The 24,661-nt window shown below is 32.6% G+C and overlaps 1 protein-coding gene across 1 annotated transcript; it reads left to right on the top strand.

The window, feature by feature from the left end:
• Window positions 1–1,424: 1,424 nt before the first annotated feature.
• Window positions 1,425–23,648, top strand: Dark (Death-associated APAF1-related killer). The gene is made up of 20 exons (XM_090109256.1): window positions 1,425–1,592; window positions 5,855–6,012; window positions 6,654–6,881; window positions 7,200–7,408; window positions 8,454–8,754; window positions 9,085–9,317; window positions 9,567–10,122; window positions 10,396–10,586; window positions 11,213–11,330; window positions 11,803–11,983; window positions 12,377–12,721; window positions 13,037–13,295; window positions 13,587–13,739; window positions 14,187–14,460; window positions 14,894–15,233; window positions 19,766–20,058; window positions 20,409–20,546; window positions 20,922–21,118; window positions 21,542–21,694; window positions 22,354–23,648. The coding sequence occupies exons 2-20, from the start codon at window positions 5,875–5,877 to the stop codon at window positions 22,514–22,516; spliced, it is 4,470 nt and encodes a 1,489-aa protein (XP_089965382.1). The 5' UTR covers window positions 1,425–1,592; window positions 5,855–5,874; the 3' UTR covers window positions 22,517–23,648.
• Window positions 23,649–24,661: the final 1,013 nt, after the last annotated feature.

The following is a 24,661-nucleotide window of genomic DNA, read 5'->3' as shown; positions in this document are numbered from 1 at the left end:
TTTCTTCGCTATAGCCTTTAGGCATCTTTAAGTAATATAAATAAAAAATGTATGCGTGTACTAGAGTACACACGTAAGAAGTGAAACTTCTTTATGACCTAAAAATGTCACGAGTATGGCGTAACGCAAAAATGACACGCGTACGGCGTAACGAAAAAATGTCACGCGTACGTCGTAACGCAAAAATGTTACACTAAATTTTTGTCCAACCCCGATAAAGAAGTTTCACTTCAAAAAGGGTTGTTGTTTCTCAAATGTTCCTAGACTTTTGTCTTATAAGACCAAAAAGTCAAAATCACTAAACCTCGCACTAAACAATGTACCTAGTAGATCTTAAGCGCCTTATACACGGTCCATCCCCGCTGTACGTCAGCTCAAGGCTGCGGTGCTGGATTACATACTGATGCATACTGACTATCGTGCGCGCATCAAGCATGGCATTTAAATCGAACGAAGTTTACGAGAGGACGTGTGTGAAAATGCCACCTGCATTATCAAAAGCTTTTTTTCTGCTGTATAGGCTATACACGATCGAGCACGCACGATGCAGGACCGCTCTGACGTACGTCCGCGTTATCCACTGTCCATCTGCACGACGTTCGCGGTGGTGGGGGTGCTCGCTGGACGAAAAATTGGTCGTGCACATCCAGCAACATAATAAGTAATAATAATTGTTGACGTACGTCAAAACTATTCACTGTCGTTTTGCGCCGTGCATCGTGTATGACCTTAGCGGGACGTACAGCCAAATGGACCGTGTATCAGGTTCTTTACGGATACTAGACTATACTAGTAACTAGACGTAATAAAATTAATAAAAAAACGGTAGAGATAGTTGGTATACGCTTCTAAAAAAATAATCTATAATTTATACTATAATCAATATACAATCAGTATAGTTATGTAGAGTTAGTTATGTATTAATATTTAATGTAGGATATCGGATATATGTACAATGTCACGTGATACGGAAAAACAATGCGAGTGACATCTATGAGCTTTTTACTTAACTATTTAGAATTAATAATGTTATTATTGAAAACAGCGCCATCTATTTTATCAGCAAGGTTTTATTTTCTATTCTGAAAGAAAAAATATCGAACATTGTTCATAATTAATACAAATAAAACAAAGAGTCAAAAATTAAATAATCTAAAATTTTATTATAACACTTTATACTTTATGGTGCCACTTTCATAGACTGTATCATTTTTAATCTGTTGTTGAGGTAGTTCTAAATTCTAATTCGTATTTGATTTTGACCATTTACAAGCGTGTCCAACCTCTCGTAACGTATTTCAACCAATGGGAAAACTCTATTTTGTTATCAACCTTCCAATCTAGCCAATGAATAGTTTGACAAGAAACTGCATAATGCATCTAAATGCAACAGCTATCAACCATCAAATAAAACAGTTTTTTAATCTGAAGCACAAGTATGTAGTGTTTGTTTGCTTTGTTGTTGTGGTGTAATTTTAACGTTATGATAAATGGAAATAGTGTTCTTTTAAATTATTATAGTAGTTAACAATATCAAGAGCTAACTTACAACCCTATTTATAGAATATCGAATTATATGAACCTTTACAGGGGTAAGTACAAAAACTTTCATTGTATTAATCACCGCACCATGCACAACATTACATATTTGATTTTCTAAATCAAAAGTTTTAACATAATAAACATATTCATATTGAATACAATATGAATTTGTTACAAATAAACTAAAAAGCCCGTAGATTTATATATTTGAAACTGTATACCTATCGTACAATACCCTTTAAAAAAGTATATTTAGTGAACATCGTAATTGATCGTAATCATTGAGAATTGTTTAGTTACCTACCAATTCCTTTAATTCAGATTTAAAGATTTTTAACTTTGAATCTCAAGTTACGCGCAACTTATAATTAATCAGTAACGAGACTATACGGAGTCACTAAAACTAATCCATACTTATTTTCATTTGTAATTTATACTAAATAACAATTAAAATTAAACAATAATAAATGTTAACACATACTTCATTTATTTCTATTAAAAGCATTTTAACAAGATATTATCTTGTACACAGTATTTGCAAGTTTATTCATGTCAATGTTAAAAAAATTGTTTCACAGTAACATCATAAAAACACTAAATTTTAAAATCAATGTGATTTCAAAATTATACAATTTCTTATTTTACTTCATATTTACTTTTGTATGTGTTGTACTCTTCTGTCAATATCAATTGAGTATGAGTGCTCTCGTCTGCTTGAGGTTTGTATTTTCCATGTTACTTAATTTATCAGCCACAACTGTGTATTCACTACTATTTAGTATGTATATGTACCATTTATTTTGATGTAAACTTGTTTATAGATTATCTAATATAAATTATCATAAGGGTGTATGTTAGTAATGTTACTATCAGTTTTATTAATCATTTAAGACATGAACTGTATATTTTCTTTGGTCTTAAAATTTAAATTATTCTCTTTGGGCGTATTCAGAAAGAAAGCTTGAAACTTATAAGCGCTTATCGGCGCTTGTCATGTTCATATATTTTCCTGCGCGGGTTACCAGCGCTGACATGCGCCGATAAGCGCTTACAAGTTTCAAGCTTTCTTTCTGAATACGCCCTTTGGTCTTAATACTCTGAAGCAGCTTCATATATATAACTATCATCAAAGTATAGAAATAAAATCCTAATAAAATGAAAATAGCTTACTATTTCATCCAATTGAGCATATAAATCATGCAACTTTACCATTCCAAAGAATGATTCATACTAAAACAACATCAAAATCCAACTATATAGTAAATTGTAGGAAAACAAACAAAATTCTAATAAATCATACATTTTCTAAGACCACAAGCTGAATCTAAGGGTTCTTTCGATCAATGTTCAATGTTGAATCTATTTAGGTAACACCATTTTAATCATTGCGCAAACCAATTTTTAAATAATGTGGGAATTCCTGGTCTTATCACTTTGTTATCAAATTACTTGTATTTGTAAGTGACACCAATATCAATGTTACTAGCGGAGACAAATGACTAATGATCCACTGACCTTAACCTAGAAAATTTGTTGAGGTATCACAAAATAAATTATAAATAAATAAATAAATAAATAAATATTATAGGACATTATTACACAAAATCAACCTAGTCCCACAGTTAGCTCAATTAAGGCTTGTGTTGTGGGTACTAGGCGACGATAAATATAATATTATAAATACATATATAGATAATAACACCCAGACCCAAGAACAAATAATTGAGTTCATCACACAAATATTTGCCCTGACCGGGGATCGAACCCGGGACCGTCGGCTTAGTAGGCAGTTACTTTACCACTGCGCCAACCGTGTCGTCAAATTATCATGATATAATAAATTGTAGGCTATTTTTAGGGTACCGAACCATAAAAAGAATAAACGGAACTCTTACAGGATCACTTTGTTGTGTCCGACTGTCTATCAAGACCATTTATAATAGGAATGCATTGAGGTATCAATTAAAGTATACAGAAAATATTGTTGGTTAAAAAAAAAGAAACCTAGGACTGACAAGTTGAAAAACAATACACAAATGAGTTCCAATGTTTACTTTAGAACTTTGGAATTGAATATTGGACTTTAATTATTTCTTTTTAAATTGTTGATGCTATGAAATCTGATCAGTAATAATCATTGTGTAACATATCAAATATCTTGTCTCGGTGTTCAGTGTTCACAAGTTATTAATCAAAGTGCTTAAATTTTATGTTTAAATGCAAAAAAAGAATTTGGGCAATGATAGTTCAACAACTAGATAAATATTTGATGGCAAGTCTAAACTTTTATTTCTTACATAGATAGAGACTTTCCAGATTCATTCTATGTAATATAGCCACAGCATAACAAAAATCAAATAAGATGAGAGCAACCTTTGTTATGCTCTCATCTATAATTTGTTTTAGAAAAACAAATAATAGAAATTCAATATGATCAAATTTTTTTAGGATATTAATTTAATGTTTTAATCTAAAAAATAAGATATCAAATTTCTTGTTATATAACGTTCAACATTCTTCAAATATGATCTTATTACATTGTGCACATTGACATCACACTTTGTATTCGTCACACACATAATTTTGCTTGTAGTAAAATTATCATCTCAATAGTTTGTATACAACCTTGACAATCGTGATAGTTGGTTGTGCGGTCAAAAACCTAATTCGCGGTTCATTACATGGTATATACCCAGTAAAGTTTCGTGTAGGTGGCACTCATCATGAAGGTCATTCAATATTTTAGCGTAAACTTGGTCCGAATGCTAATAACTTAACAATACTCATTAATCTGCCGCGATTTGTTGCTATCAGACGCTCGTCGAAATTTTTATCGATTTTATAATAATTGAAGGAAATATCTTTAAGGTGTTGGTGATTTGTTTGTGATTTTTTCTAATTCATTGTTCTATTACTTGAATCATCTGCAAAAGTAAGTTTACTTTATAATTATTATAATCTGTAAATGTAAATTCGTTGTATAATATTTGTTTCTTCGTAGACTCCAGTTGACGTTCGCGTTCGGCACCGGATTTTGTTACAATAAAAATACTATCTTCGCATCGATATCATTTTTTGCGCATTTTCATCTCACGTCTGCAATAGAGAATTAAATGTTTAGATATTATTGTTGTTAAAGAATGCTTTTAAATATAAGTAATTAATTTCACCGCGGCTTTACTCACGTGCATTTGAAATTATCGCGCCACAAAAGTGGGATGATTCACAAACAACTTTCCGATCAGATATCTACTGTTGGGATTAAATTACTACAAAATCAACAATGAAAATACCACATCGCTAAATAATTCAACTCGGGTATTAAGTCTTATTTTTGAATAATAGCATCGGAACGTATCCCGCTCCTAAACTTGTTTGTAAATACGGCCATACTTCCCCAAACAAATTGCGATTCCCTATGTCCCTTCAAGTTTTGATATCGAGTTCCAAGATACTTAGTAGAGTTTTGAACAAAGTTCCAAGATATCCTATATAACAGCTCTCAACACAAGATCCATGAAAAGTAGTTATAACGGTGAGATTATAACAAAAGCGAAACCCAAAAGAAGCGTGGGCGAATTACATGTAAAATATAACATTGTATCAATCACGTTACTTTAAATTTTATGCGTAATGTTTTTCTATTTCAATTCCTTATCGTGATGTCCACATTGTATGTACCTACCTCCTGTTTCTGTTATCACTCTTTTATCTATTGACACACAACTAAACAATGGATGCTTTCATAAACATTAAGTGCTTGGATGAATCAGTGATCGTACTGCTATTATCAAAGACTATTAGCCGTTTCGAAGGTGCCCTCGACTGGAGTGGATATGCATAATTAACGCAATTAATGGATGTACTTGTAACAAAACTGGCGGAAAAAATTGACGAACCTATTAAACTAAATACCTTTATTAACGAAGGTATTACATTGATTAAAACCTTGTTAATTCAAGGACAATACTGTCCTTGACATCGAGGTAACTTGCAAGGATTTCGAAAAAGTATAGGTACTAGACTAGGTACCCTATACTCTTACCCAGATTTAGACTAAACTTTAGGTTGTAGGGCAACCTGTGGCTGATTTTTTACCTCATATGATAATGTTCATGAAATCTCGGGTGAATGATCGTCTTGAAAATACACAAGAATAAGTCAAATTCATCTATAACCATTAGGAATTGACCATATCCTAAATCGAATTTTAAAATAAAGTAACATATTTTAATAACTACCTAGGTATCTATATTTAGTACATCGTTCAGTAATAAGCATGTTATTAAAAACGGAACTAATTGATTCACAGATGATTGAGAAGCAGACAAAATGGATATTAGAAATCGCATGTTATTGCAACAACATCAGCAGTTAATTGTGAATGATCTGGACGTGAGATACATACTAGACGAATTGTTTAGTAAGCAAGCTATCTCTCATAAGGATTTCGATCACATTTATCAATTGGTGAGTATTTCTTATTATTTCTTGAATAACTACTACGAAATTGCACAGATACCTACGAGTATTATAAAGTGAAAAAGCTGAAAACGCTCTAAAAATATCTATTAGATGTATATTCTCCCATTAGTTATATGAATAATGAATATACATAGAAGGGACTGTCCTTTAACTCTTTTTGTCCTATATATATATATATATATTTTTTCTTTCCAAATAATCGAATAGTACCTCAGTTTAATGTAATATGCGTATTGGATTATTCGCCAACAAAATCAATGAACTAACAAGAGGGAACGGATAAAGGGGATCTGGACCGGTATTGGGCAATTCCGAATTCCCGGATGATAATAACTGAGGAACTCAAGTCTATTGTTCTAACATTCTCCTCTACTGCCGTTTAGAGGTCAGCAGGAGTGCCTTTGCGCGGTCACTAACATCATCTAATTGCATGTGTATAGTGTAGTGATAGCATTATCGTTTTATAGAAAGTTTTATCTTTGTTTATCAAACTACATAAATAAAAAAATATCATATACATAGGTATAACGTAAACATTCGAGGTGGGTGTTGTTTAATCCTTCGTTTTATGTCTTTTCATATTACGTATTGGTATTGGAAATTCATCTAAATTTGGCTCTTTTCAGAATGATAGAGCCGACAGGGTCCGTTTCCTAATAAAAACGATCCTACAAAATGGCAACAACAGTGCGTACGATGCGTTCGTAGATAGCTTGGCGAAGGACTACAATTGGATATGGAAGAAGTTCGCGCTGGCTGACAGTAAAGCGATGATTGAAGACAGCTTCGAGGATAGCATCAGTAGGGGAGATGTGCCGAGGCTGCCCGATCATTTCGTTAGACGGATTGCTGTGGTATGTAGTGGGCAATTAATAGTTTTTAATAATTATTAAAAAAGTGAGTTTATAAAATAAAAGCTTACCAAGGTTTGCAGTTAATCAAATGAATGCTAAAAATTTGTTTGCTCTGATTAGCTTATACAGGACCAAGTCATAGCTAGATGTGAGAACTTTAATATTTGTTTGAGTAGTTTTTGAAATAATTCGTTCATTTTATGATACCACTACGCTTTTTTATCATGACTATCATGACGTGCCGACGTACATATAAGAATATATCTCCGGTGCACAATTTTGCATGTTGTTTTATTACTATAAAAAATGTACTTCCAGGAGGAAGATGTAGCGAATAAATTGAAAGCGCTAACGCGTCACAAAATCCTGGCGCTCCATGGTATGTCGGGTTCAGGCAAGACTTGTGTCGCCATTAGTGTTCTGCGGAACAATCCAGAACTTGTCACCGATGACTTTAATGGCGTCGTGTTTTGGCGCAATCTCGGCAATTGTAAGACTGAAGATGATATCATCGCTCAACAGAATAAGTAAGTGGGTTATGGTGAAAAATGTTAATTTCATAGATGATTATGTATAGAGTATTCGTGTTGAACAATGATTCCAATTAAACTGATTTAAAAAATTATATTTCACTTCGATTTTTCAACGATAAAAACGCTATGAAAGTTTTCATTATGGTCATTTAAACACGGAAATTAATCACAGAAGTTATGGTCCAGATTCGAAATTATACAGAAAGATAAATGTACTGCCCTTAAGCCTTTTATGGGAACTAGTAATCTTGCGACGTAACTAACCATATTTGAAACTAAATGGGCTAGGCGGCCTATTCGTCAATTCATATTTGGTATTACTCATTTATATATACACACATGGTTAATTTCACACTAGTCAATTATAATTTATCAGGATTCATCAGCATTATTTTTTGTTTTGTACTTCTTATTCAAATATATCGTGCAGATTTTGTACTTACATTAACAAATATGTGTATCTACCCGCATTAAACAATATACTTACTTATATTAAAAATTAAAAATATATTAAAACTCGGATGCAGCTTAGACTTTTCTCTTCCACTCCGTTGAGGACGCACGATTGTGGGAGCTGTTATTTATACAGGGTGTCCCACTTTTGGTATACTAAGCGCGAAGGGACTTGTAGTTTTAAATACACTGATCACGTAAAAAATACTTAAAAAAAAATTACGTCCAAAATTTTTTGCTAAATTTTTCCTGAAAATCCATGTTTTCTTCTCTAGCTTCGCGCAGCCGGCATATACCGCTTCTCTTATATGAGCATTTTATCTATGAAAACATAATCTTAAACGATAGCTCACGTGCTGGGGGCAAAGTTGGGCGGCTCGCTTGTTATGGGTGTACACATAGAGTTTTAAGAATTCATCTATTTGAAAAAAAAATGCGTCTGGAATTTTTTAATTATTTTTTACGTACTCAGCGTATGCAAAACTATAACCTCCTTTGAGCTTAGTATACCAACAGTGGGACACCCTGTATATCAATTTTTTATGTAGTTGTTTTACTTTCTATATCGCTTTTTCTGTTTTGTCAGGTTATACCGAAAAGCATCAATACTATGCAATCAATCGAACAATTCCTTCATGAATTCCTCAATATCGATGTCTAGTATCGGTTCGAACGCAGACTCAATATCGAGTACAGACTGGACCTGCCAGGAACTAAAAGATAGATTACGAGCTATGTTCTCAGACCCGGCTTTAAAGAAAGCACTATTGGTGCTCGATGAAGTGAATGAAAAGAAATGTTTGGATGCATTCGATGTTGGGTGTAAGATTTTGGTCACTACAAGGGATACAGATGTGATATCTACGTTTCACCCGCAGATTGTTAGAGTGAGTATAATAATAGATTCCTTAACTTTTATTTTATAGGAAAATATTAATATTATTATTTTTATAACTATGACAGAATTCTTGAGGGAGACATGTTAAATGTTACTTGATTTTTTTATAAATATTAGACTCGGTCATTGGCCAAAATTAGACATTAAGTCTAAACTTAATTAGGTAAGAATAATGAAAATTTATTTTAAAATCAACCCTATTATATTATTATCCTCGTTAATGGCAGTTAAGATGCAGTAACTTGCCCATATGTTGACTTACATGCTAGCTATTATACCATATCGTATTTATGTTTATTTTCCCAATATCATATTTTAGATAGAAAACCATTTCACGGAAGAGGAATCTCTGTCCCTCATATCATCATGTATAGACATACCAGAATCAAAGCTTCCCAGACAAGCGAAACGATTGCACGAGATATGCAAAGGCAGTCCGTTCCATATTGCTCTAATTGGTGCAGAATTAGCAGAGAATAAGGAGAGATTAGTCCATGATACTAGGCATTGGAATTATTATTTGAATAAACTGGAGAAAAAGGAGTATTTTTTGTAAGTCTTTCGAGCCGTTTATTTTGTAGTTTTTTGTTTTATATTTGCGTCGTTATTAATTTTTTTCATTTAGAAGGGCAAGGTACTAAAGAGCGTAAATAAAAGGTAAAGTCCAAAATTCAAAAAGGGTAATATTCGGAGTTTATAATTCACAAGTTCTACAGATTCGTTTCATAATTGAAATTTTTATCTTAAAACTATGATCAGTGATAATAGCATTCATATTATAATTAGCTCCTTATTTTACAGTTTATCTAAACAAAACGGCAATCCGATGAAACCAATAGAAATGTGCATCAATTCCCTCAAACCAGATATTTTACCACTATTCAAAATGCTCTCAATTTTACCGGACAATGCCAAAGTATCGGCAAAGGTGCTGAGCAAATTGTGGAATAAGGACATAAGTAAAGTCGAAAGTATTATGAAACAGCTACGAAGCAAATCCTTAATAATCGAATTCTATGACCAAGAACAAAGAAATTATATCTATGAAGTACATGACTTAATCATGAACTACTTAAAAACTACAGTCTCGGAAGACGAAGTGAGAAGATTGCATAGAGACTTCCTAAAGAGTTACAAATATGATTCGGATAATGCTCCCGAAGAAATAGAAGACGATGGTTATATAGCGTTTTATATCGGCTATCATTTATTTCATACGCAAAATTTGAATAAACTATGGACTTTGTTTGGTAAACTGTTTTTGGACCTCAAGTTCCTGGGCAATAAAGTGAGGTTGACCGGACCGGCCGATGTCATATTGGATTTGCGGAAATATGAAGATCATATTGTTGATGGGGCAAGTATTCTGTTTAATTATTATTTTCTGATTTTTTTAAGAAATAAATACATATGTATAAAAATGATTTAAAAAAATATTAAAAATATCTGATGTTATCACTAAAATTTCCTTGCTAAAAAAACAGTTTACCGTTATATATTTAGTCATATGGCATAAGCCATATGACTCAAAAAAAAATTAATTTATCTAGTACCAAAGTATACGTAATAATATTTCAATATTTCTAGTAATGGAAAACTAACACTAAAAATAACATCTAAAATCCCACAGGAATTAGACAGAGAACTGCTATACAGCATCCGTTTGTACCTCAGTACACACGGAACGGATCTATACCGCTCGCCTAGCACAGATGTAGTGCAAAGTATCCTACAACATGAGAGTAAAGGCATATTATATACTAAAGCATCATCTGTAGCACAGCAGGGCTGTGATAGGAATGAAGTTTATTTTGAATTCTTGTGAGTATATCATTTTCTTAATTTTTGGTAATAGCAATGTTATGAATATTATTTTAGCTTGTCTGTAATTTATAAAAATAATTTCGTAAAATTGATTAAATACTATAACGGAATAATATCGGAATCAGTTTTATTCGCAAATTGACGCAAAAAAAAATTGTGTAAAGTATACACGAGTACATGTTTAGATATTGTATAGTGTATACGTCTCAGCATTCGATAGTAACGGCTAAAATATTACGTTATACATTAAGATACGCCTATTAATTATCGACGAATGCATGCAACTTACAAATGACGATATACGTATTTTTTTGTGTCCACGCTGCTTCATGCAATCGTCAATCAATAGAAAATGTTTTCTTTCAACTAACGAGAGTTGTTCGAGTAGTGACATACACGCATGACGAACGACTGGAGCGACGTTGCCGCTTCGTGCACTCAGTTTTGATTGTTTCTATGCAAGATGCAAGTCATTTGACGAAACCGTGTGCATGACGTGCGTATTGCGAGGACAATAGTCCTTACCTGAGAGATATCGCTGTTATCTATGCGTTTTCTAATTTATTACATTTTTATTTTGATACTGTGTTTTTAGAATTTAGTTATTTTCATGAATTTTGCAGACACGAGCAAAATGTTGAAGAAATAAAACACACGACGATAGACGCCAAAGAAATAATTACGACGGTGTGCTTTCTGAGGAATTATGTCGTAGCGGGTACTGTCACTGGCGCTATAAAGGTTTTCAAGATTACTTTATTTACGTTGCTGCTGTTAAATTTTCATTTGTTTATAATAATGTTACTTAAAATCATGTAAAAAGACAAAGTTTCACGATTAGAGGTAGCGCGCACGAGCAACTTTGTCGCCGCAACTATTTTGTCTCTCCACCCATGGGCTAGTATGAAAGTGCGCGCACGTAGCGACGCAACTCGCCATACAAATTGATGGGAGAGACAAAATAGTTGCGGAGACAAAGTTGCTCGTGCGCGCTAGCTCTTAGTGTAGAATATTTACTTTTGTACAAGTTGAGGAGAACTTAATATTCTTATCATGCCGTACAATGGTTAGTCAACAACTAAACTATCTTTATTTCAAGTGTCATTTTTTTTCCTTATCTCATTAATTAATTTCATACATTATTATTATAATAACTACGAATTAAGTCTCTCTAAAATTATAAATAATACATAATATATATTTATGCTTGCAGTTCTTCGAAATATCAACAAACAAGCTCAAAAAGGAGCTCCAAACCGGCGACTCCGCTATCAAGTGGGTGGGCGTGTGCCCCGCGAGCCCCGCGCGTGTGGCCGCGCTCGCGTGTAACGGGGCTCTAGCGTTGTTTTATGTAGACGAGCTTGATTGGGATACGGACGGAGTTATTGAGGAAGGTTGGTTTTTTTTTTGTAAGCTGCCAGTTGTTTTTTTTTTTCTTAGGTGCCAGCTGCTGGTTTGGAATGTGGATGACGTTATTTAAAAAGGCTTTTTTCTAAGGTGCCAGGTGTATTTGGAATGCGGTCAGATATGTTGAGGAAGATTGGTAGTTTTTTTTTTGTAAGATGCGAGGTGTATTTGGAACACGGCTAGGTTTGTTGTAGAATTGTAAGCTTTTATTTTATTTTTATATTATTTTTTTTGCTGGAAGCCGGACGAGGTTGATGAAGAAGGCTGGTATTGTTATTTATTTAAAGAGCTACAATGCAGTGACCTGTGCATTATAATAGAATTGGTGTAGTACCTAACAAACTATGGATTTAATAATAACGGATATAATTATTTTACAGAAAACGAAGAACCGTTAAACAACAATGACGCGACAAACACAATAATACAACCTAAACTGGGGCCGTTTATATCCGCTCGCTGGGCGAACACAGACGAACTGATCATCACGCACACAGCCAAAGAGATAATAATATACAAGACGAACGGACAAGTGCATTATTTTATAGACAATTTGTATAGGAACAGTGATATTTTGTGTTGTGTGTTGTGTAGTTTTGATAAGCATGTGATAGTTGCGACTGCGGGCGTGAGTTCGTACGCGTTGGATGTTATCGACTTGAAGACGAAAACGAGGCATAGTTTTGCAGAGAGCGGTTTAGTTTTGGATATATTGGTTGTTTCTGGTGAGTTTATTTACTGTTATTGAATAAAACTTTTTTTGTTGTTGTTGTAAAGTAGAAATTATGGCTTGAGTATTACTAAAGGTATTTACGATTTATGTATTTTAATAGTGCGCTATAAACAAAAAAATAACTTATAACAAAGGCTTACAGTTTTTAAATCGAAAAGTTTGTTACATGATTGAATAAATATATCGAAAGTTCAAAACATTCATTTGAAAATGTTTGCACATTGTTTATTACTTTTAATACACCTTCTCACCACTTTCAAAACCAAATATGCACACAAACCTTTATAATACTAGTAAATTGTTTCAGATAACAAAATAATAACGTTAAAAGAAAGAGAAATATCGGAATTCGAGTGTAAAATGAGTACCTATATAATGCAAACATGCACAACGTGTAAGGGCAGGGTTATAATAACAGCTCAAAGTGTAAAGCCTAACATGTCGTTTCTGTCTATGGTTGTGAACAAATCTGGAACTTTGTTGTTTGTTTCTACTGATGATAGTCGAGTACTGTGCATTGATCTTAAGACGTCAGCTCATATATTTGATTTGGAAAATCGGAGAGGGTGAGTATTTTCTTACTTTGGGCATAATGAATGTGAATTGATTTCAATAATTATTATGTATTTATAAATGTTTTGTTACATATATTATTACGTGTTGAAATTTACGTATTCTAAGGATAGAAATATCCAAACACGATATTATACTTAAAAGGAAATGTGGATTTGAGGAACCTTGTTATTTTATGTTAACCGACATAGAATTTGTTTTCAATTATAACTGTCTCACTTTATACAGGTTAAGTTTATACCTCATTCTATATAGAAAAAAGTATAATAAACCTCAAATTTCAGGAATGTAGTAACAATGGCGATGAGTGAGTTCCTCATGGACGATTTTGAGCCCGGATCCGACGTATTACTAACAGGCACTGGTACTATTGAGAACTCTTTGAAAGTTTGGTTCTTAGATCCGTCATTTGTGTCTCAGAATGCTCATAAGAATGCGTAAGTTTTTATTGTAATAATTATAATACATATAATATGTGAAAGCATGATAAATTGTCACATAAATTTACATACACTTGTTAATAATTTTATTACTATTTTAATTGTTGTCGTTATCATATTGGAATTAATATTTTGATTGATATCACCAGAAAATTATATATTTACTAATCTTGTAATAAATAATTTACATGTTTTCTGATTGCTACTTAATCTGGAGGTTTTTTGTGACTTAAATGTTCTCAACCCAACTGAACTTTTTTTTACAAATAATATTAGCAACAGCACAATTTTCTCCATACTTGCTTATTTAAAAATAACTTTTAACCTACAATTTTAATTTTAATTATAGCATATAAATATAGCATTAAAATTATTTTTTTCTTCAAATATTAACCCGAATTCGACAAATTTCCATGTCTTCATAAAATTATCTCCACATTCCAGTAAGGTCCGCCTAACAACGAAATTCGACGCGAGTTTCATAGCAACACTATCACACACACCCACACAAGCGAACAGTTCCCCGCACAGCACGCACACAACCCCACAAAGACACCAATCATTCGCCAGTGCTAAGGAAGTTAAGAAAATACTAAAAAGCACTATGAGTCTAGATAGGCATATGCTGAAACCGCTCAATTTGAAGGGAATTTGTAATGGGAGTGAAGGTCAAGGACAACCATTGCTAGCGGTAGTCGATGATAAGAATAATATACAGGTATGTTGTGCTTTTAGAATTGGATTAAGGTAAATTGCTTTGTTTTGTTGTGGAATATAGTAATAAGTTCGAAGTGTAATTTAACAATTTTGTTTTCCTTTTAGAATAGTTATTTTGTTAAAATTAATTCATTACACATTATAATGCTTAGAATGTTATGTATTAGTACCCACAACACAAGCCTTAATTGAGCTTACTGTGAGACTAGGTCGATTTGTGTAATAATGTCCTATAATATTTATTTATTTATTTATTAATATTTAACTCACACTAAAACATTTATTTATTCTTCTAGAAGCACTTTAGAATCGTCAGAGCATAGGTTTACCATTTGCCAAGTGTTACCATTTTTTTTTTGTGAATTAGATTTTTCCTATTATACATATAAAATATAGATCTTTTATCTAATATTGAATTGACGTTTTTACAACAGGTGATGCGAGGTCGAAAAATACTAACCGAAATATCAACAGACATCGAAGAAATCATAACAACAGTGAAAATATCGCCTTGCAACCAACACGTTATATACGGCTTACAATCCGGCATCGTTCGGAAATTCTCTCTACGCACTAAAGAGAATATTACTATAATGGATGTGTATAGCGCTGTGAAATATTTAAATTTCGTGAATCCTGATGTTTTAATAGTGGCGGGAAAGAATAGATGCATTATGGCGTATAGGTTGATGGAAAATGGTGATTGGAAACCGGAAATGTTGCAGAGGGGCAATTGTAATTTGGGCTCGCAAGAGTTGCTTAATAATTGGCAGGGTGAGGGTTTTTTTACTTTATGTTATTAGAATGATCGCCCGCTTGTTTTAATAGCACCGGGCAATATAAGAGAAAGATATTCAAGCTATTAACAGTGTATATATACATATATATATATATATATATATATATATATATGTATACATATATACATTGTAGTGATTGATAACGAATACAAGAAATAATATTTTCGACCGATGTTGCTAACAACTTAGACCAGCCATACTCAACCAGCGGCCCGCGGGCCGCCTGCGGCCCGCTGCGCTTTTTTTTGCGGCCCGAGCCACGTTAAGGGCCCAAAATTACGTAAAATTAACGTATTTATTAATTCACGCATTTACTCATGTTTTCTCCCTTAATGCGTACACACAGATCACTCTTGAGTGCGCTCGGAGTTAAAAATGTATTTTCTGTGGCGTGCGTGCGGGAACCGATGACTGCGACGCGACAGTGAGACCGCTGAGCCAAGCGACATCGCCCTGCCCCCGCCCCTGCCGCACGCGCGCCCGATCCCGCGCGTCGTCTGTCACTCATCATCGGTCAGTTATGCGCTGCGCTTGAAACAATAGTTTTTCGAACGTAGTAAAAGTAATAGTTACCTTACGTTACGGCTGATAATTAGTTTTTACGTTATTTGTGACGAACATTTAATCAAAATGGCTGGTGTATCTTCAAAGAGCAAACGTAAAATTTCTGACGAAAATAGATTATTTCAAGACAATTGGGAAGAGGAATATTTTGTTGTTTTGAACAAAAACGGTTCGGCAACATGTTTAATATGCCGCGAAAGTGTGATTTTAAAAAAATATAATATTATGCGACACTACACTACAAAACATAAGATGTTCAGCAATAGTTTTCCAGTTGGGTCTGCATTGCGAAAAGAAAAGTTGCACTCCTTCAAAAAGTCATTGCAGCAACAGCAGAATATTATGGCAGTCTCAATGTCACAAGATACAGCGGTGACAAGAGCGTCCTACGAAATTTGTTACTTACTAGGAAAACATATGAAACCATTTACCGACGCTGAGATAGTGAAAGAGTGTTTTATAAACGCTTCAAATATATTATTTGACAAATTTAGTAATAAAACGCAGATAATATCGCAAATCAGGCAACTACAGCTCTCAGATTCTACCTGCGTCAGGCGAATTGAAGATATTTCGAAGCATATTTCTGACTGTATCATAGATGACTTGAAGAATTGTAAATATTTCAGCTTGGCATTTGATTCGAGCACCGATGTCTCCTCGACGTCACAATGCTCAGTTTTTGTACGGTACTGTACGGAACAGAGTATCGTTCGAGAAGATTTTCTGAAGTTTCTGCCCATGAAAGGTCAAACCAGAGGAATTGATTATATTGATACTATTTGTACTTTTATGGATAAAAATAACATTGATATCAAAAAAATGGTAAGTGTTTGCACCGATGGATGCCCATCTATGACTGGAAGCGACGTTGGGTTTATTTCACTATTGAAAAAAAAATATAACCTTAAAAATCTTCTATCATTTCACTGTATCATACATCAAGAAAACCTCGCAGCACGTACTACTGTGCCAGAAATTGACGCCGTAATGAAAACCGTTGTAAATATCGTCAATTTTATTAGAGCACGAGAACTAAACCATAGAAAATTCAAGAGCATGTTACAAGAATTAAATAGTGAGTATGGCGATGTTCTTCTACATACCGGAGTGCGATGGCTGAGTAGGACAAAAGTTGTAGAACGGTTTTACGCTTTAAGGCACGAAATAATATTATTTCTACAACAAAATAATAAAGTTTATAAAGAACTTGAGCAAGACAGTTGGTGGTGTCTTTTAGCGTTTCTTTGCGATATAACAGAAAAACTTGGTGAACTTAATCGTCGATTACAAGGTGAGCATAAACTTATTTCTCAAATGGCAAGTAAAGTGTTTGCTTTCGAAGACAAACTTCATATGTATATCGAAGAAATAAAACATGAAAATCTTAATAATTTTCCAACATTGATAAAAGCTCAACAGGATGGAATTAAGGTTTCCCCAGAAAATCTGGTTTATATTTCTAATTACTTATTTTCATTAAGCAACGAATTTCAGAAGAGATTTCAGGATTTACGTAAAATAAAGAAATGTCTTCTTTTAATTGAAAATCCTTGGCATTTAGAAGTAGCCACTACAACAGAGCTTGCATTATTAGTCCAGGAGGAATCGGCGCATGAGTACCGAAAACTATTCCACCTCAATTTTTTTACGTGATCCTCTTCAAATTGCCCTACTGATGATATAAATGCATGTTGCCATGGGGCAACCCGGTGCCATATTGTTTAAACCGAAATTGTTTAAACAATTGCAAGGAATTGTTATTTTTCAACCGGACAAATTTTTTTTATATTTTTTATCGAAATACCAATAAAAAAGGTCCAATTACTTTTCACGATAAAGTTAATATTTTCAAAGATATGAATTTTTTAAGGTTTGAAAAATCTCAAATTTGGGTACTTTCGACCCATGAAAAATATATTTAAAAAAAAAATAATATATAAGTAATATTTTTTTTTCAATTCTCTATACAATAGTTAATAATATTGTTAATAGAGATTTAAGAAAATTTCATTGTTTATATCTGTTTTTTAATTGTTAACTTCGCGCGCTCACAAATAATATAAGTTGCATACTTCTATGTGGTTGTGATTCAGAAGACTGTAAGAATATAATATATAAAAATAATATTGATAATAAATAAATACTTATTTTTAAATCTTGTTTTATTATTTCATACTTCTCCATCTATAACTTTCGTTTGAAGAAGTTATTCAATGTAATTAATAAGGTAAAAGACCTAGTTATTGACACTTTAAATTTTATTTTAGTTAAAAAAAAAACAAATCAATTCTAATAAATTAATAAATATAATTTTTGAATTAAAAATTTTAAGATCTTTGGTTTTTTGAGAACATTTCATTCTTTTAATTAAAATCAAATTGCGAGTGTCAAACAACTAGGCCAGTGTCAATAACTGGGTCTTTTACCTTACTTGCTGTTTCAATAACAAAAAAGTAATATAAACTGACAAAAAAGTAATTTTAATTACATGTTTCAATTTATGCTTAAATAACTTTAAAAAAATTGATTTCAGAAAAAAATATATAAGAAACAAATTGTAGACAATTTAATTATTAATAAGATTGCTCTCTTTAGAAATCTTGATAAAGTTGATAGTTTTTAAGATAAATGATAAATAATGATTCAAGACACAGAGAGGCCGATGCAGCGCATGAGTAAGAGAGAGACGGCGATACTTAAAGGTAAGCGGCGCGTACTTGTGAGCGCGCGAAGTTAACAATTAAAAAACAGATATAAACAATGAAATTTTCTTAAATCTCTATTAACAATATTATTAACTATTGTATAGAGAATTGAAAAAAAAATATTACTTATATATTATTTTTTTTTTAAATATATTTTTCATGGGTCGAAAGTACCCAAATTTGAGATTTTTCAAACCTTAAAAAATTCATATCTTTGAAAATATTAACTTTATCGTGAAAAGTAATTGGACCTTTTTTATTGGTATTTCGATAAAAAATATAAAAAAAATTTGTCCGGTTGAAAAATAACAATTCCTTGCAATTGTTTAAACAATTTCGGTTTAAACAATATGGCACCGGGTTGCCCCATGGCAACATGCATTTATATCATCAGTAGGGCAATTTGAAGAGGATCACGTAAAAAAATTGAGGTGGAATAGTTTTCGGTACTCATGCGCCGATTCCTCCTGGACTATATTGGGTTTTGATAATGTAAAATTATCTGATGATCTGATTGATTTAAAAAATGATACGAATCTGGAGGCGATTTTTAAAGAGAAAAGAGAGACACATCAATATGAAGAATTTTGGAAATTAGTACCGGATAGCTATGAAACGTTAAAAAATTGCGCACATTTACTCTTGACATTGTTTGCATCAACTTACCTATGTGAATCCTCATATTCAAAAATGAAATATGCAAAAAATGTCTACAGATCTCGGCTTACAGATTCGCATCTAGACGACGTCTTGAGAGTAGCATGCAGTAACTATGTGCCTGATTTATCAAAAATTGTCAAAAATTTGTTACAATGTCAAAAATCACATTAATTTTTATGACAGAAATAAATGATAATTTTTTTATTATATAGTTTTATTTAACTGTCGCATAATCTTCGCTTCATCACTAGTAACAAATGCGAAAGAAACCCAGTCTGTCTGTTACGCTTTCGTGAATAAACCACTGAATCGATTCTGATGAAATTTGGTACATAGATAGACTATTCGCTGATGACGTCGCGTAGGTAACATAGGTATGTAGGTAAATTACTGCGGCCCGCAAGGTTAAACAGTAGCAATTATGTGGCCCAAGGTAAAAAAAGGTTGAGTATAGCTGACTTAGACTAATGCTTTCATAATAATTCTTTTCAATTAAATAGGTACTTACATCGTTGTTTCTACAACAAAAATAAGTAGAAATTCAATTTTTATTGATTACGTTTACTATTTTCAGGCGTAAAGAAAAAGCAAGTTGACCAAATCTCAAACTCAAGCAGCGAAATGAGTATGACGTCACGAACGATCGTAGATAATAAAGTTTTCAAGCCAAGTAACCTCGTAGACTGCTATTGGTTGAAGGATATAGGCTTAATTACAATCGAGTCAAATGCGACCATAAAGCTATGGGACGAAGATCTAAAATTGTCTAGCGTGTTGAATGGAAAGCAAGCAGATGTTAATATACGGTGCTCCGCGTTTGAAAAGGACGTGCTTGTTATATGCGATGACCGTAATTTGGCTTTTCAGGTACGCCTTAAATTATTAAAATTAGCTAAATTATTAATAAACTTTGAAATGATTACTGGAGCTGCATATACATTTTTAGTTTTATACTTTATTCTATCTTCTGATTCAGAAGAATACATGTTTGATGAATTTTCATTACAATTTAAGTTTAATTATAATTATTTTTAACACCACATTATATTTTAAAGAATATGCCTTTAATCTTTATTATTACTAACAATATTAAGAAATGTATATGTAAACTTAAGTAATAAAATTATGTAATGGTCAACTCATTTACTTTTTTAATGGATCTTAAGATCCATCCTTTCCCTTATTTTACAAATGACATAAAAATAATACATTTCCAGACGTTCGAATTAAAGAAACGGGATCATGTATCATTACGAGTAATACAAGAGAGTCAACTCAACAACAGGATTATTTGCTGCGCGCTCACTGAAGATGGCAATATTTTAGCTATGGGACTCGATTCGGGTGATGTCGCGGTAAGATATTAGAAAAGAAAATTGGTTAAAATTTTAATTTCAGTTCTAAATATGTAATATGTTTGACTGTTATCTAGTAACTCAGGCCCCGGAACCACAGACACAATAGAAAATCTATTGTTTCTGGGACCGATCGGGCCGCTTGGGGTTCAATAGGCTAGCTTGTAGCATATATGTTGTGAATTATTATGTAAATGCAATTTAGCATCGCAAAGTTAATTTGTGAGTTTAATATATAAATTAAGTAAATCATTAAATTGAACGTTAACGTGAAGTGAAAAAAAGACAAACTCACTTTCGCGTTTTAATATTAGTAATCTTTAATTTAAGAGCTTTAATAACCATAATTTAATAAAATAAAAATACTCTTTTCAGATATGGAACGTACCGCTAAAACGCCAAGTGCGTCTGCTCAAGCACCACAAGAGCAAAGTGCAGTGGTGCGGCTTCTCGCCGTCACCGACGCGGCAGGTAGACGACGGGCCGCCGCTGGTGCTGCTCACTGTGGGCGCGGATGTCGTGTGGTGGAACGTTACGTACTTGATACGGAGCAAGCCGAGCCGGGGGTGGAAGTTAGTGCTTTTTGGATTTTTTTTTTTTTAATTTTTCTAAAATTAGGGTTAGGATGGGTGTGGAACAAGCAGAGCCGTAGGTAAAAGTATGTTAATTTTGAGATCTTTTGCCTGTCTATGGTGAAATAAATTTCTTTTTCTCCATATATTCTACACAAAGAAGATGACTACCAGTTATTTCTCAAATTCATTCTGGTGACAATCACCCATTAAATTAATGTCTCAGCGACGTCTTATAAATCTTGTCTATCAATAATTTAAATAAATTAACACCTTATACCATGGCTTAAAATCTATGGTATCATTCATCGGAAAACTGACTAATAAACCGGTAGGCAGAGTTTTGCTTCGGGCAATTTTCGATTGCGATTGTTTATTTGCGTATAATTGTACGTCAATAATTCTTATTGTATAATATTCCAGAGGTAACTGGAACGTAGTGACACCGATAGCCAGTCCACTGGAACCTAAAACTGGCCTCACGCCGACCGACAGCAACTCGAACACGCACTTCTTCTTCGGCGACAGTCCACTGGACCCGCACTATCACTGGAAACTGCACTGGAAGCGGAAGACGTGAGTTCTCTTTACTTTATTTGTTTACTAGCTGTGCTCCGCGGTTTTACCCGCATTGTTCCGTTGCTATTAGCCTATCCTTCAATGAATGAGCTATTTAATACTGAAATAATTTTTCAAATCGGGAATTAGGGCGTTGAACCAAACAAACGAGATTTAAAACTTGTCAATACATGACATGCCCAATGCAGCGGCGATACTTAATTTCGTATAATACTAGCTGTGCCCCGCGGATGATAGCCGAAGATTTTTAAGAATGTTTGGATGAACGGGTTTTTATTATACTTGGCACCGCTTATGTAAGCTTCACATAAGGGTTAGAAATACTTGCTTGTGCCTGGGTGAAATCAACAGAACCGTTTGTCTTAAATCCTACTATCCTACTATAATATTATAAATGCGAAAGTTTGTGAGGATGTGTATGTGTGTGTTTGTTACTCTTTCACGCAAATACTACTGAACCGATTACAATGAAATTAAGCACACATATAGAGGGTAACTTGCATTAACACATATGATAGGCTTTATCCCGGAAATCTCAATGGAATGGGAACTATGCGGGTTTTTCTTTGAAAACGCGGGTGCAGCTGCGGGCGGAAAGCTAGTGTAACATATACGCGACAATTTCTTCTATAACATCATAATCACTTATATTTCAGATGCAAAGAAGGATCGAAAAGGAAAGAGATACTCGCGTGCATAAAGCTCTACGGTATGTACGCAAAATGTATCCGCCATGATGAAAAATTCTGCTGTTTCGTAACCGTTGATAACACTGGTCATGTTCATATCATGACGTTAATGGACTCACAAGCACCTTAAGTTAAAAATTAAGGAATTAATCTGTAATTACAGATTAATTTCAGGAAATATTAATTCAATTATTCGTACAGTTACACGGATAATTTAATTGTTCTTGATGTCTATTGGTTAACATTCTTTTTAGATTTGTATACGGAAAAGTTAAAATATCTGGAAATATATTTTGTCGACATAAAGTCAAATTTGTGTGATGAGTCACATGCATTCCTGTAATTTTTCTCAATTCAATAATTGCGAGCCAATCGTTCTACGTGTTATAAATTATAATAATAATTCCTTCGTCAGTGATAGATATATATGTAATCATTCCAGTTTAAATGCAAGGTGTTTTATAAAAAAGAAACTAAAAATGGTATTTTTTAAATGACTATTCACCAGTAACATACTGCTCCAAGTTATTTGTCTCAAAGTATTTTAGGTATAATATTTAATTAATACTGATCAGTTATTATAACTTATTCTATGTAATGCTTTAAGCTTCATCGAAAGATATTTTTAATGTGCTCTCTGATCTCATTTTTGAGCAAATGTTTAATTGTTTAGATAATTTTTTTAATCATAATTTTATAATTTAGAACAATTTTTTAGTAGAATAGCTGCCATTTTTTTAATGTTAACTTTTTAGGCAACGAATTGTGCTCGGACAATGGTTTTAGTAAAATTTTAATTCATTGTATCTTTGTGGCTTTACAGATGATACACATAATTTAGAAAAGTGCTTATTACATTCTCATTATTTTGATAATTTTTGGCTTAAAAACACATTTAAACATGTGAGGTTGTCTTTAGTCTAGCATTTATATTGGAAATTATTTGATAGTAATACATATCTCGGCATCATCATATTTTGTTACTTTAACTATGTCTTCCAATGCATTTTTATACTTACAAAATAAGCTGGCAATATGAATCTTTGTGATAAAATAAGTTTTTCAAATTAAAAGTCAACCATTGAAACGCACATTAAAGTGATAGGTTTATATGCTTTTAAAAGTGGCACTTGTAAATATAAGTTACCGTAAATAAGCAATAATAGTATGGTAAATATTTGAACCCACCACTGCTTGTAAGACAGATTATAGTATTCTCCGAAATGGCTGTTGGCCTTTGAATTTCGTCAAATTTATCTTAATACACATTACATTTAGTGAAATAAAAATGGTGTGAACCTAATTATTATTCAAACACATACTTATAAATTCTATTTGTAATTAAAAAGTATAAAATAATTAAAATTGCAAACACTGCCTATACAACCGTCCCATAAAATGAACAAGTCTGTATTTATAAATTCATCATGCCAATAAAACTGTGCCATTTTTGGTAGAATGCAGTAATTGTAAATAAAGGTATAGATTGTAAGCCTTATAGTACATGTTGGTGAGATTTAAAGCGATGTAAGGTCAAATTATGGTGCTATAAGTGATTGAAGTTTATCTCAATTTATATTTAAGAGATTGTTAATGTGTAGCTCATAAGGAATATCATATGTAATGTATAATGCTCAATTTTTTCGCATTTTCTTTTCTGTTCCTAATTTTTTTTATACAATTTATTATTTTTCTCCGTAATGACATTATTATTATTATTGAATGACAAATGTTTTTAAGTACATTGTTTTACTTTTTATAAAATAATGTTAATTTCATGTCACAACACATTTTCTATTTTAATTATTGAATGATATAGCATCAAATTATCATGATCTATCATTTTATCATAATGTAATACCGGTTAAAGTTATACATATTTTTAGATTTTTTAGATAATACTTTATTTTGTGAAATATTCTTTACTTTTAATAATAAACATTTTATTGATGACTATGTTCTTTCTTTTTACCTTTGAACATTTACATCAAGATCCCCTTAATAAAAAATTATAGGTAAGTATCAGAAATATATTTATGTCTATTTTATGCATTTAATGTATTATAATACATAGTTTCACAACTTCTTTCATGTTTGATATGTCTTACAAATAGTTGAATGTATAGTTTTGTGTGCACACACAAAACATTGTTTTTCTGTTTACAGTAATCGGACATATACCATTCCAATAACTCAAACTACATTTTATTACATTTAAAATAATAACAACGCAATCATTATTTCGCCCCTCAGGACCGAGTCATCCAAGTGTCAA

Source organism: Colias eurytheme, chromosome 14 (assembly GCF_061535395.1).
Source record: "Colias eurytheme isolate Ceu_HAF_F1 chromosome 14, ilColEury1 Martin Lab GWU primary, whole genome shotgun sequence".
Taxonomy (NCBI): Eukaryota; Metazoa; Arthropoda; class Insecta; order Lepidoptera; family Pieridae; genus Colias; species Colias eurytheme.
This window is presented reverse-complemented; position numbering and strand designations above follow the sequence as displayed.